The sequence below is a fragment of the Tiliqua scincoides genome, chromosome 3, assembly GCF_035046505.1.
Source record: "Tiliqua scincoides isolate rTilSci1 chromosome 3, rTilSci1.hap2, whole genome shotgun sequence".
Taxonomy (NCBI): domain Eukaryota; kingdom Metazoa; phylum Chordata; class Lepidosauria; order Squamata; family Scincidae; genus Tiliqua; species Tiliqua scincoides.
Window position 1 is genome coordinate 210,431,025 of NC_089823.1, and position 15,181 is coordinate 210,446,205.

The 15,181-nt window shown below is 46.4% G+C and overlaps 1 protein-coding gene across 1 annotated transcript in view; it reads right to left on the minus strand.

The window, feature by feature from the left end:
• Positions 1 to 521: 521 nt before the first annotated feature.
• SLC9A9 (solute carrier family 9 member A9) overlaps positions 522 to 15,181 on the minus strand; it is a 294,081-nt gene continuing 279,421 nt past the window's right edge. Inside the window, exons 15-16 of the mRNA XM_066618996.1 lie at positions 4,406 to 4,511; positions 522 to 1,911 (exon numbers count right to left, since the gene is read on the minus strand). Coding sequence (XP_066475093.1) covers positions 1,690 to 1,911; positions 4,406 to 4,511 — 328 coding nt within the window. The 3' untranslated portion in view covers positions 522 to 1,689. The remainder of the gene's footprint in view (positions 1,912 to 4,405; positions 4,512 to 15,181) is intronic.

Genomic DNA, 15,181 nt, shown 5'->3' on the forward strand with positions numbered 1-15,181 from the left:
CGGGATTGCAAAAGATGTTTCCAGAACACCAACCAGAAAGACATCTAGCAACCCAATCCTCAGTATTCAACGTGGGTCTACAAATACTTCTACGACAGCATGAGTTGTTCTTCAGAGTCCTACCACAATGATTTCCATTGCCAGTTTGAGCAGCAATGTTTGTGAGCTCATGATGGATGACTTGGATGACCTTATCTCCAGGCTGCATATAGAGTGGCCAGGTGTCTGTTGGCAACCTTCAGTCTCGAAAGACTATGGTATCGCGCTCTGAAAGGTGGTTCTGGAACAGCGTCTAGTGTGGCTGAAAAGGCTGATTCGGGAGTGACAATCCCTTCCACACTGGGAGCAAGTGCAGTCTGTCCCTGGTCTGTCTCCCTGGCTATGGACCTTCCTTCTTTGCCTCTTTGCCTCAGCCTGTTGGCCAAGTGTCTCTTCAAACTGGGAAAGGCCATGCTGCACAGCCTGCCTCCAAGCGGGCCGCTCAGAGGCCAGGGTTTCCCACCTGTTGAGGTCCACTCCTAAGGCCTTCAGATCCCTCTTGCAGATGTCCTTGTATCGCAGCTGTGGTCTACCTGTAAGGTGCTTTCCTTGCACAAGTTCTCCATAGAGGAGATCCTTTGGGATCCGGCCATCATCCATTCTGATGACATGACCGAGCCGATGCAGGCGTCTCTGTTTCAGCAGTGTATACATGCTAGGGTTTCCAGCACATTCCAGGACTGTGTTGTTTGGAACTTTGTCCTGCCAGGTAATGCCGAGAATGCGTCATTCCTTGCTGCATTACCTAAGAGTCTAGAGGGGCATGAAAGGTTTTGCTCATCTTCCTGCACAGTGTTTTCTCTCTCTCTCTCACTCTCGCATGGAAGCATACACACAAATTCTAGAATTGAACACAGAACACTGGAATCTGATGGAAAATGGCTGAAAGCCAGCACAGAAGGCTTAGCTTTATGAACCCATTGCACAAGAACAGCAACAAATGAATCATGAAAGGAAATGTATTGCGGCCTACATCAGCGGCCTACATTGTGCTCAATCACAATAATAATATCAAGGGCCTTTGTTATTGATCCGTTTAGTCCCCAGCAGCTCATATATCAATGCCCAGTTTTTGTGCACTACCTTATTAACCCTTTGTTGGCAAAATGCCACCAACTGAAAGACTCACAAAGTAGTGGGAAAAGAAACCCCTGCCTCAGTTCATGCAGAAAAAACTGTCCACATCACACGATAGGATACTAAGGCAAGAGAGCAACAGTGTGAAAATGCCTGTTGTCCTTGGAGCATGTACTGGTTAACCAAATTCCCATCTGCCCCTCTATTGAATTAATTAGAAGAATAACATTCAAAGGCCTTTGTGCGTTAAGTGAGATAGGAAAGGGAATGATAAAGCATGATCAGAGACTATGACTGCATGTGTAATGTCCCAGTATCAGACAGTCAGTGCCCTCAATTCGATTATTAAAAATTGCCACTGTCAGAAAAATTAAATGTAGTTGTATAATACATAGGGATGGTAATAAATTCTTATTCCTCCAGACTCTAGGGATAGATTCAGCAAGGTTTTGCTTCTTTTCAATTCATGCCCTTAATACATTTTGGAGCTTCTCACCAACTCTGCATAATAAACATGGCTTCTCTTCCTTTGGAGCTCTTTGCATTGCTTGCAATCTACGTTTCCGCTGGACTTCAGGCTGAGGAAACCAACTGGAATTGACCCGGAGCAGGTTCAGGTTGCAGTTCGTAACCTCCTAAACCGAGGTCTCCTTCATAAATGTTTTCTTTGCCCCCAGGATGAGGTGAATCTATTTGACTCTGTGCTGGCATTGAAGGAAGGTCTGTGACTGCACAACTGATTGCTAATTCATCGTTACTAACAATATGGTCCATATCATCATCCTTCAGTTGCTCCTACATGGTTTTGAAAAAGAAAAAGAAAAAAGGTAAAGAACAGTGTGCATCAATGACAGAAATGTCTCACAAGATGCTTTTGTAGTTTCATCCAAATCAGACTGGGCTTGATTTGAAGAACACCTAATCAAATTCCTGCATGCCGGTTGTTACTCCATAGCTGACTTTAAGAGCTGCTTTTTATGCAGTTGGGTGCCTTCTGCACAGGTTAAGGAGAAAAAACTGGCAGATTTCCTATAGGGCTGCCAGGTTCCCTGGATTGCAAAGCCAAAAGTAGCACACCCTGCTCGCACTTACATAATGCTACTGGTGGTCTCTGCCCCGATGGCTCCCTGACTGGAAAAACAGGATATTTCCAGCTGACTAGCAAGACTGACCAAGAGCCATTATCACCTTTTGGAATATCTTTATGAGTTTATGAAACCTTCCCAAGCAGTGACTACTTTCGATCATGCAGTGTATCGATAATTGCAGTTTGAACTACAGACTGGACAATCAGATGTTTGGCAAGCCCTCCCGTTTTAAAATTTGAAATCATCAGCGGGATTCACTTTTCTCTTTTAATAACTCTTTGAGCCACGTTTTTCAGCCACCCTGACCTTTCTTTCCTATTTTCCTGATTTCAAATCTAGCCTTACTAGATTTGAAGACTCACACACTCCTTGAAGAAGAGATGTCTTGCCTGCATGCTGCATTCATTTCCATTTTATTTTCTCTTCCTTCCTCTGTGCCCAGGTGGTTTTTCTCATGACTCATGACTCTCATTCTCTACCTTCCTGCCCTGGAAGAGGAGGCCCACTCAGATTGACTGGCCTATTTAACTCATCCACCACCAGGTCTATCCATATAAGGCACCAATTTTGTGACTGTATGTGATTGATAGTTTAGGTTCTTACGTTACTTCTCATTTTTACCGAATGTATTAATCCCCCTGAAGAAATTCATCATTTCTCATTCATTATTTCTTTTTAGCATGAAGCTTTTTTAACTTACTTTCCCTTTCCTGATACCAGTCTGTAGGTGTGTCTTGTCATGACCAATATCAAAGATCCAAAGACACATGCTTACATACATGTATCTCCAGGACATCTGTAGCAAAACTAGCTACCTCAGTTTCCATTACTTGAATAGGAGATTCCGGGCCCAATCCTAACCAACTTTCCAGCACTGGTGCAGCTGCAATACAGCCTCGAGGTAAGGGAACAAATGTCCCCAGACCTTGAAGAGGCCTCTGTGATTGCCTCCCCACCACAGGAAGCAGTGCATACCCCATTGGCACAGCAGCACCAGCACTAGAAAATTGGATAGGATTGGTCCCTCCTATGGCACTTGACACTGTTAGGACTGGGCCCTGTGTCCTAACCACACTTTCTTGCGAGTAAGCCCCACTGAATAAAATAGGACTTACTTCTGAGTAGACCTACTTAGGATTGTGCCGTGTGTCTGAACTATTCACTTATGAAATTCTGCATGGATCTATTTCAGTGTTTCCCAAACATTTTAGCACTGCGCCCACTTTTTAAAATGACCATTTGTTGTGACCCCCATAGCTTTACTTGACAAAAAAGTGATCTAGAAAGTAATAATATTTTAATTGATTAAGAATAATGAATAAAGTATTAATAATTGGGGTCCTGTGCTCCCAAGATGCTAGAAACCTTTCATATAGTATGTGTGTGTTTGCTAGACTCTTCCTAGAAGTGGAGTTCAAGGACTGTTTCTCCATACTTTCACAGAAATTCCAGGGTACCCAGAAGGCTGAACTGGAGAGTAAGATGTGCAGTTCAGGACTTCCAGGCAAGACAAAAGGCTGAAACTGGGTTCAGAAGTGGTCTATGGCATGCCAATTTCTAGAGAAAATTGGGAAGCGTGACATTTTAATTTGGGGGTATAACCTCATATCATAGGTTAGCATTCCAGATAATGATTTTCTTTTGCACTCTGGGCAAGGGTGCTTGCAAAGTGTATGTTTTTAAAAAAAAGTTTCAAAAACTTCGTGACCCAGTGAATTCCAGCTTGCGACCCATAGTTTGGGAAATACTGATTTATTCAATTCACATTCACAGTGTGTTCATGTGAATTGGCTGAGGAACAGAGCTTAGACTTTTAGATTGAGTAAATAGTCTTTTAGGTCAGAGGGATGATCCTGTACCGTGTCGATGGAGCAAGAATGCCAAGGGCCTCAATACATGCAGTATCATGCAATTTGTGTAATACTTTTCATTAATTTTTTTTAGACGTCACTATTAGGTCCCCTTAAAATAATAAAATCCTACAGATGCAGAAAACAAATTATTAAGGTGATTCACACAAATATGTTTTGAGAATGTCTTATTCATTGGGCAAAAAATTGGTGATTTGTGATAATTTCTTTCAAAATCTGGCTCCATCCTGCAAGGATGGCTTACATGAATGATTGCCTCTCCCCTCAAAAAATAATGCAACACACACACACACACACACACACACACACACACACAATTTATGTACTTACCCCATATGCTCTAGGGCTTGTCAGTAATTTGGCCACTGGATTACACCATTCTGGTAAAGTTGTGGTCAGTGGTGGTCCAGCATGTGTGAGAATGGGCTTCAAATATCTGTAGAATCTGTTAAGGACTAATTTCCACCTATGTATACATGCTGCTGTTAGGTTCCTCAACCACAGCAGCAAGCATTATAAGAAGTCGGAAAGAGGTAGTGATCATCATTGTCATCATCATGATGCACACAATAGAACCAAATGCCATGGAGCATTTCAGCCCATTTTCACAGATCACGCTTGGAATACCCCTTCATCTTTATAGCAGAATTTCTTTCACTCCTAAATATGGTTAGTGCAGCAAATTATACAGGAAACATCAAGTTGTTATTCCAGTGCTAATCTTTTAAAAATGATCTGCCGGACGTGTTATTCTGCTTCTGTAAACCAATGTTTAAAGATGCATAATACTCATTGCTCATCATCATCTTCATCAGTCTTATAGAGAAACACAGCATTTGAAATACAGCAAGCCCTCACTTAAAATTGTTGATACGATCTTGGAAACTGCCGGTTTCAGTGAACAAATTATAACACAACCAATTTCATCGTAGGTGGGCTCAATAATACTCTATCGCGGTGTTTCTCAAACTGTGGATCGGGACCCACTAGGTGGGTCAATTCAGGTGGGTCCCCATTCATTTCAATATTTTATTTTTAATGTATTAGATTTGATGCTACCATGGAATGTGACTGCATTTGGGGAAATGTTACAGACCTGTACTTTTAACAAGCTACTATGTATATTCTTTTAACAATGATAGTAAATGGGACTTACTCCTGGGTAACTGTGGGTAGGATTGCAGTCTAGGATTGTTGAAAATTTTCCTGCTTGATGGTGTCAGTTCCGGTCATGACATCACATCTGGTGGGTTTTGACAGATTCTCATTCTAAAAAGTGGGTCCCGGTGCTAAACGTGTGAGAACCACTGCATCTATCAAGTGGTGGGATTGCTGAGCATTTCCTGTCACACCACATGCCTTGCACAAGGCATTCTGGGATGCAGCAAGTTCAAGGAAGTGGGTTGCAGGCCTGCCACAACCCAAAAGGGGCTTCCGGTAGCCCTTCAATGTGCAGCTGTGGAGGATGTGGTGGTCAGAAGATTGAATTATGTGACTGTCAGGGCGTTTCCAAAAGAGGGAATATCTTAAGATACATGTTACTGCTCACAATGACATGCTGTAAAAGCCAGAATGGTAAAAAAGATGATTAAAATATAGGTGTGAGTAACTTAACAATTGGGATACCTTCTCCTATCTCAATTGTTATGCAATTACATGATTAAGTGAACCTCCAGCCCAATCTAGTGCCTTTGTGTAAACAGAAACTCCCTGCCAGACACTCTGCTGCAGGTTATGGGAGACTGCTGTGCACTCTGCTATGCTGGCTATGCCTCATTAAGGACCTCTTTGTTGTACTTTGACCACTGTTGCATATGTGGTCCGTCCTTAAGCAGAAGGTCTATAAGTGGTGCACGCTTGTATTAAATTTTTAAAGCCTTTCTGGAACCTTTCTGGAAAATCTTTTTTTATATCCTTTCTGGAACCTGCATGGAACCAGTGATGACTTGGGCCAGTCTGCTCATCACACTGTGCTTAGGGACTGGCCAACATTGGAGGTTGGACAGATTGGGCAGCTATTAAGGCCCAGCTACTGACAGGGGACTCAGTTTCAAACAGCTTCTATTTCTCTTCCGCCTTGCCACTGTCTGTTTGCTCATCCATCTTTCGTCAAGAAGAGATGAGCAGGAAAGTAACAATGGCAACCGCTGCCATCTGCTCAGGGGTTACCCATTCATGATTCACATCAGGTGATGGATTGGGGCCTGAGCAAAGGGGCAGCAAGCAGACACCCACCGCCTCTCTCCATTTTGCTTCTGCAGATGGAGCTGGCCATCTGCATTACCATCCTATCACCCTGTTCCTCCACATGGCTTTTAATCAAAGCAAGAAATGCAGGGCATGCTCACCTCACACTCTGCGTTGCTTGCTTTGTGCATCAAGTCCAAGTGGAGGAAGGAGTGAGACGGATGTGTTCTGATCCTCAGAATGCAGCCATCTGGCTCTCCCACTTGCCTCCATCAGGCACTGTTATAAGAGTCTGCTGGGGGAAAGAAGCAAAGTTGCTCTTTCCTGCATGTGGTTCCTTTAAATGAAAAAGGAAATGCAGGGTATACTGCGGGTGATCCTGGAATTTCACATTTCCTACTTTGATTTAAGAGTCTGCATGGAACAAGGAGCCAGGTAAGGGGGGCAGTGGGGCTATGTGCTGCCTCAGGCAGTCCAATAGCTTCAGCTAACCCTGCGTATGCTTATTTATCACCTCTCTTCCTGGCAAGTAAGCAATCAACAGCAATGACAAGGAGGAGGATTTGGGCCAACAGAAGCAGGGTAGCTCATGCTGAAGGCTTCCAACTCAAGCAGCGGCGGTCACTAGGGTTGGTGTCACCCAGTGTGGTAACTCATTGTGTCACCTCCATGGACTGCCTTTTGTACCAGACTCTGTCATGTCACCAACTAAGCCAATGCTTCTCACTGTCCTCTGATTGGCAGTCTCCTTGTAGCCTGTTGTGGTCCTGGGCCGACCCCCACTATGCACAGCTGCCCTTCGAGCTGAGGAAGGGCCACTCTTCAATGAACCTCACTGGATTTGGGGTGCGACAAGCCCTCCACCCACCTTGGCTTTCATGGTGCTTCTTTCATGTTATTGGGCGGGCAAGAAGCAGTGTCTTGGTTGAACCCCAAAACATTGCACAAAAATTTTATAGTCCTTTTGGTGTCACCCCCCCCAAAGGCGTCACTTGGTGTGGTCTGCATCCCCTGCACCCCACAAGTGATACCAAAGGGCTCAAGAAACCCCCACCACCACCTGGGGCCAGCACTACTTGGTGGCAAGTTCACACACATATATGCATAATTGAAAAAGCCATGTAATTAGGAAGATGTGAGGTAATCTGAGAATCATCAGCGGACTTCCTATTAGCTGAATGGGGCAAATGACCTGGGCACGGAACTTGTGCGACTCCAGGACCATGTGGGAAACCTTAATGAGGCTTCGGGTTTTCCGCAAGCATGGTTTAAGACCATGGGGAAACCTCAGGTGACTTCTTCCATTGGTCCTGGAGTCGTGTGAGGTGCCATGTTGGTCCAGGTGCGTGGGGGGGGGATCTTCACGCGGGAGGGATGGCTTCATGGGACTTTGCTCCAGGACACTTTGAGGGGAGGTTCACCACTCTTGAGAGTCCTGTTCTAGGTGTTTGAGAGCTGTGATTGCTCATCCACACATGATGCTCTAAACTTAATCCGCCACCTTCAGCAAGCTTGAAATACCAGGTAATGCTGGGAGTTTGTCAAGCCCAGAATTCTTTCAGTTTCAGCAAAAATGCTATTAGAAACAGGAGGGAATCTAAGTCAGGGGATGCGCACAGCACGCTGTCTGGGTCTATCGTTTTCATAGAACATCTGCGATGCCCTGAAAAGGTGCCCCCATAGACAATTGTGTGCAAAAACTATTCAAGATGCAGCTGCATGAAACCACTTTGCATAAAAGAAGCAAATGGCTAGTAATTGTCACGTATCCTCTGCTTCCCTCCAAGTGCCCACTCAGCATTTTACAAAATAAAATCAATGCCCCCCTTTGAAGAGGCAAATGTATTTCATAAAATGTTAAGTAACTTTATTGCTGGGGGGTGAGCGCTAAGTTGTTTTCTGTAATGCGCTCTTTCTGAGAATTCATCACATTCATTTTACACTTCACACTTCAGTGCTCCTTTATATAAAATTATGTAAATACCCTGGAAACAGACTTATGCTATTGTTTGCACCTGTCTTTCCAATCTTCTCATCCAAAAGTGATTTATTGGGAGAACAGAAAATCTGCTCATCTTGAGCAATTAGATCATCCTCATATTTGTCGAGACTGATTCCCTCCAAGATCCCTTGAATGGGATGTAACATCACTTTTCCTCTCCACCATCTCCTGTGTTTCAAGGGAAGCTAGTTGTCAGCTATTTATTTTCTGTCTTTAAGAACACTTCCTGAGGCCATTTGCTTTGGCAAGGAAAAGAAAGTGAAATTAAAAAGGCACTAAAGCCAAATAATGGACTGAGGTCCTTTTTTTAAGAACAACTACATTCTCATATTGACCAATGGTGTGGAATCTTTCTGCCCAATTCCACATAATGTCCCTTGTGGCAATGTAGCAGTGTCAACATGGTGTCCATTATATACCACAGGAGAGTTTTGGTCTTGAGGGGCCTCCATGGATAAGGGAATATTTGTTCCTTTCCACTGGGATAAGCCATCGATAGTGCTGATGGAAGTCTGCGTTGACCCATGAAGGCAGATCAGGCCTGGGAAGGGGGTTAGGATTTGGTGGGTGTCACTGCCGCTGGAACCTCATAAGAACATAAGAACAGCCCCACTGGATCAGGCCATAGGCCCATCTAGTCCAGCTTCCTGTATCTCACAGCGGCCCACCAAATGCCCCAGGGAGCACACCAGATAACAAGAGACCTCATCCTGGTGCCCTCCCCTACATCTGGCATTCTGACTTAACCCATTTCTAAAATCAGGAGGTTGCGCATACACATCATGGCTTGTACCCCATAATGGATTTTTCCTCCAGAAACTTGTCCAATTCCCTTTTAAAGGTGTCTAGGCTAGACGCCAGCACCACATCCTGTGGCAAGGAGTTCCACAAACCGACCACACGCTGAGTAAAGAAATATTTTCTTTTGTCTGTCCTAACCCGCCCAACACTCAATTTATTGGATGTCCCCTGGTTCTGGTATTATGTGAGAGTGTAAAGAGCACCTCCCTATCCACTCTGTCCATTCCCTGCATAATTTTGTATGTCTCAATCATGTCGCCCCTCAAGCGTCTCTTTTCTAGGCTGAAGAGGCCCAAATGCCGTAGCCTTTCCTCATAAGGAAGGTGCCCCAGCCCCGTAATCATCTTAGTCGCTCTCTTTTGCACCTTTTCCATTTCCACTATGTCTTTTTTGAGATGCGGCGACCAGAACTGGACACAATACTCCAGGTGTGGCCTTACCATAGATTTGTACAACGGCATTATAATACTAGCCGTTTTGTTCTCAATACCCTTCCTAATGATCCCAAGCATAGAATTGGCCTTCTTCACTGCCGCCGCACATTGGGTCGACACTTTCATTGACCTGTCCACCACCACCCCAAGATCTCTCTCCTGATCTGTCACACACAGCTCAGAACTCATCAGCCTATATCTAAAGTTTTGATTTTTTGCCCCAATGTGCATGACTTTACACTTACTGACATTGAAGCGCACCTGCCATTTTGCTGCCCATTCTGCCAGTCTGGAGAGATCCTTCTGGAGCTCCTCACAATCACTTCTGGTCTTTACCACTCGGAAAAGTTTGGTGTCGTCTGCAAACTTAGCCACTTCACTGCTCAACCCTGTCTCCAGGTCATTTATGAAGAGGTTGAAAAGCACCAGTCCCAGGACAGATCCTTGGGGCACACCGCTTTTCACCTCTCTCCATTGTGAAAATTGCCCATTGACACCCACTCTCTGCTTCCTGGCCTCCAACCAGTTCTCAATCCACGAGAGGACCTGTCCTCTAATTCCCTGACTGTGGAGTTTTTTCAGTAGCCTTTGGTGAGGGACTGTGTCAAACGCCTTCTGAAAGTCCAGATATATAATGTCCATGGGTTCTCCCGCATCCACATGCCTGTTGACCTTTTCAAAGAATTCTATAAGGTTCGTGAGGCAAGACTTACCCTTACAGAAGCCATGCTGACTCTCCCTCAGCAAGGCCTGTTCGTCTATGTGTTTTGAGATCCTATCTTTGATGAGGCATTCCACCATCTTACCCGGTATGGATGTTAGGCTGACCGGCCTATAGTTTCCCGGGTCCCCCCTCTTTCCCTTTTTAAAAATAGGCGTGACATTTGCTATCCTCCAATCTTCTGGCACCGTGGCCGTTTTGAGGGACAAGTTGCATACCTTAGTCAAGAGGTCTGCAACTTCATTCTTCAATTCCTTAATAACCCTTGGGTGTATGCCATCAGGGCCCGGTGACTTATTGATCTTTAATTTATCAATGAGGTCTGAAACATCTTCTCTTTTAACCTCTATCTGACTTAACTCCTCGGTCAGGAGGGGCCGTTCGGGCAGCGTTATCTGCCCGAGGTCTTCTGCCATGAAGACAGATGCAAAGAACTCATTTAATTTCTCTGCCATCTTTAAGTCTCCTTTTATCTCCCCTTTCCCTCCCTCACCATCCAGAGGGCCAACCACTTCTCTGGCGAGTTTTCTGCTTCTAACATATTTGAAGAAACTTTTATTATTCCCCTTAATGTTGCTGGCCATGCGTTCCTCATAGTCTCTCTTGGCCTCCCATATCACCTTCTTACATTTCTTTTGCCACAGTTTATGTTCCTTTTTATTCTCCTCATTAGGGCAAGACTTCCATTTACGGAAGGAAGCTTCCTTGCCCTTCACAGCCTCTCTAACTTGGCTGGTTAGCCATGTGGGCACCCTCCTGGATTTAGTGGAACCCTTCTTTCTTTGCGGTATACACCTCTGCTGGGCCTCTATTACTGTTGTTTTAAGCAGCCTCCATGCACTCTGGAGAGATTGGACTCTTTTTACCCTCCCTTTCAACCTCCTTCTAACCAGCCTCCTCATTTGAGGGAAGTCCGCCCGTCAGAAGTCAAGGGTTTTTGTTAGAGATTTGCCTGGTATTCTTCCCCCAACGTGCACGTCAAAACAGATCGCAGCATGATCACTGTTCCCCAATGGCTCAGTAACGTTTACATCTCTAACCAGGTCCTGCGTACCGCACAATATTAAATCCAGAGTCACCTGTCCTCTGGTGGGCTCCGTGACTAGCTGATCTAAGCCACAGTCATTTAGCACGTCAAGAAATCCGGTTTCCTTATCGTGACCAGAACACAAATTGACCCAGTCAATATGAGGATAATTGAAGTCCCCCATGATTACAACCCTGTCCCTCCTTGTCACCTCCCTGATCTGTTTCCTCATTTCAAGGTCCCCATCAGATTTCTGGTCTGGAGGACGATAGCACGCCCCCAGTATTACATCGCTGCACAAGCCTGGTAATTTAACCCACAGAGATTCTACGGTGGAGTCGGACCCACCTTCAATCTCTACTTTGCTGGATTCTATCCCTTCCTTAACATAAAGGGCCACCCCACCTCCAACACGCCCCTGCCTGTCCCTCCTGTAGAGTTTATAGCCCGGGATTGCGGTATCCCACTGATTCTCCGCATTCCACCAGGTTTCCGTTATGCCCACTATGTCAATATTTTCCCTTGTCACCAGACATTCCAGTTCTCCCACCTTTGCTCGTAGACTTCGGGCATTCGCATAAAAGCATTTATACACGGAATGCCCCAGGATGGGCTGCTTATTTGCTCCTTTGTCCCCGCACCCTCTCATTGTGCCAAACCATCTATCACATCCCATCACCCTACCTTTCCCAATTTCTTCTCCTACCCTGCCTTTGTCTTGTTGTTCTCTAACCTCCCCATCCTCATCCCATAGGGATGAGGAGTCCCGAACCGGATGCCCCTCGGCTCCTGTCGGCCTTCCCCCAGGGATCAGTTTAAAAGCTGCTCTGCCACCTTTTTAATGTTATGCGCCAGCAGTCTGGTTCCATTCTGGTTCAAATGGAGCCCGTCCCTCTTGTACAGGCCCCGCTTGTCCCAAAACGTTCCCCAGTGCCTAACGAATCTAAACCCCTCCTCCCTACACCACCGTCTCATCCACGCATTGAGACCCCTGATCTCCGCCTGCCTAGCTGGCCCTGCGCGTGGAACAGGTAGCACTTCAGAGAACGCTACCTTTGAGGTCCTGGCTTTCAGCTTCCTGCCTAAAAGCCTAAATTTGGCCTCCAGGACCTCCCAGCTACACTTGCCCACGTCGTTGGTGCCGACATGCACCACAGCCGCTACCTCTCCCCCAGCACTGTCTACTAGCCTGTCTAGACGAGAAGTGATGTCCGCAACCTTCGCACCAGGCAGGCAAGTCACCATGCGGTCCTCACATCCGTCGCAAACCCCCCTCTCTATGTTTCTAATAATCGAATCCCCCACTACAAGAAGCCCCCTCCCCCCTCCCACCGAGGAGTATCCCGAGTGTGCTCGGATACGGGCCCATCCCCTGGAGAAGGGGTTCCCCCTAGGGGATTGTTTCCCTCCTCTCCAGGAAGACGTCCTCCAGTCCCAAGACTTCCCACCCGGGCAGCCGAGGAGCTGCACGCCTGAGGTTGGGACGAAGCCTGATCGTCCCCGAAAGTCTCCCCACGGTCCTCCTCTGGCTGCCTGTGCTTCTCCAGGTTGGCCACCAAGGCTTCAAGGGAGCGGATGCGTTCCCTGAGACCCTGGAGCTCCTTGCACCGAGGACACACCCATGACTTATGCCCCAGAGGCATATAATCATACATGTGGCACTCGATGCAGAACACTGGATAGCCCCCACCCTGCTGCTGGCTGTCTGACTGCATAGCTTTTTTGTTGTTGTTGTTGTTGTTTTATTTAGGGGTCCTTTAAAAAACCGTACACTGGATAGCAGCCCTTTTCTCAAGGGAAGAGGAAGGGCAGTGTATGGGGCCCTGGCCTCCTCGCCCTGCTGCTGAACTCGCCCAGATGCTAAACTCTCGTGCCTTACCTGGCACTTAGTTCCCGAGGCACTGGGTTCCCAGAGGCCACACGCGTCTGCAGAGAGCCTCACGTGATGGCCCGCCTAGCTTTATACTCCTGGCTGGCTCCTCCTCCCTCCTTCCTTCCTGATTGAAAGGGGGCTGGCCTTCCCAGGTGAGTTTACAAAGCTCAGGAAGGCAAACAGCTGCTGATGGGCGTGACCTACTCTGCAGGCTCCTGAATGGACTGCTTGGATTAGCCTAATAGGGCTCTTAATGGGTTGGGAATTGGCCCTTCCTAGGTTCTTTCCCTCCTAGTTCTGTTCTCTTAGGCGGGACTGTTTTTCTAACCTCAAGCTAGTTTTTATTTGGGTTTGTTTAATTATTTATTGCTCTCTAGATCTTGTGTCCCAATTTACTGACCTGTTTAGGTTATGTTCTAACTTAGATTAAGTTTAACCTGGGTTAAGTATAGGTTTAATTTAAACAAGTAGAAAAACCTGCTTTCCACTTTATCCTCCTCCCTTCCTTTGATTAGGTGCAGCTAACTTTCAACTTTGATTTAAATGCCTGACCCTTGGGCTCTTACTTCTAGTAGGACTCTGCTCTTACTCACGAGTAGACCTATGTACCTCCCTTAGGTGCTAACTTTCAATTTTGATTTAAGGCTGCTTTAAAGGTAAGGTTAAGGTTAGAAGACAGGGAGTTAGAAAGACAAAGCGTTAGAATGAGTACACTTACCTCCTCCTCCTGCTCCTCCTCCTCTCCTTCTCCAAAACTCAGAGGTCTCCTTGCCTTCTCCTTAACCAGATGCTAAACTCTCGTGCCTTACCTGGCACTTAGTTCCCGAGGCACTTGGTTCCCAGAGGCCACACCTCCCCCTTTGCAGAACCAATCCACCCATCTCCTCCCTGTTCTGCCCAACCCTGCCCTGTTTTGTCTCCTCCCTGCACCCTTCCTTGTCCCTGCACGGCCTTACCTGAGGCAGTGGGTGCACATGGTCCATTGCTAAGCAAACCTGGTTGCTTGCCATTGCCAGTGTTGGCCAGACCACGCTCTCCAGCACTGTCTCATTTGAGACAGCTGGAAATCAGATTACACCACCAGAACGTGTGATTTGGCAGCATGACAATCACTTAGGATTGGGCCATGAGTTTCATTTTTAGTCCCTAGTCAGAATTCAAATGACCATGTTCATTTTGGAGACTTTTCAGGCTTTCCTGTCCACTACAGTCCCTGTCTGTCCCCCAAAAACAGCTTCTGGAGATCAAGAGGGTTTGTCTGCAGCAGCATCCAATGTGGTGTGAGCTGGAAGGAGATATTGGCTAGCCCTCTATTCACTTTTGATGTGCCCAAGTAGGTTTTGGAAACATGGCCACTGTTTTTCATTTACTTGGCTAAACATTCATCAGAATCCCTCTTGTTTTTCAGGACTGCACCAATCCACAGGGATTGAAGAGTGATCGCTTGCAGTCCCCTCTAGCCCCCCACCCTCGGAGAAGGAAAGGCAATGCTCCAAGCCACCATGTTCTTGCCACTACATATATACTCCACCACTCTCCCTCACAAACACAGAGTTTGCATCTCAAGCCAGAGAACAGGAGGGGCTGATGCTATTGTCCAGTTCTTGTTATTCTCTCTGTGTTTCTCCTTGCTTCCCACAGGTGGCTGCTCACAGGTGAGGATATCATGCAGACCCCAAAGGGTGCCTATAGCCTGCCTGTCTGCAGTGAGCAATGTGAGCCTATCTGCTGCTTGGTGAGGTTGCTGACCTCTCCTTTCAGTCAGACCCCTGTGGTTGCAAATAGCAAACCAACTTGTGCTGCCAAACCTCACTGGCACTTGTTACTTGACGGTCTGTTGGATAATGTGCAATGGCACAGCAGCTCTGCTAGGAGACGATGAGTGGCAACCCTGTATGTGTTTCTCTTCCAGATAGCATTCTGTAACTGATACCACTCAATAAAATCTGTGATTGGATCACACTTGTTGCTACTTTACTAGCAGATAAAGATCCCTTCTTTGCACCTTAGTTGTCTTATCTCAGCTGGCCTCAGACTGAGACTGCAGGGGGAGAGGCCTGT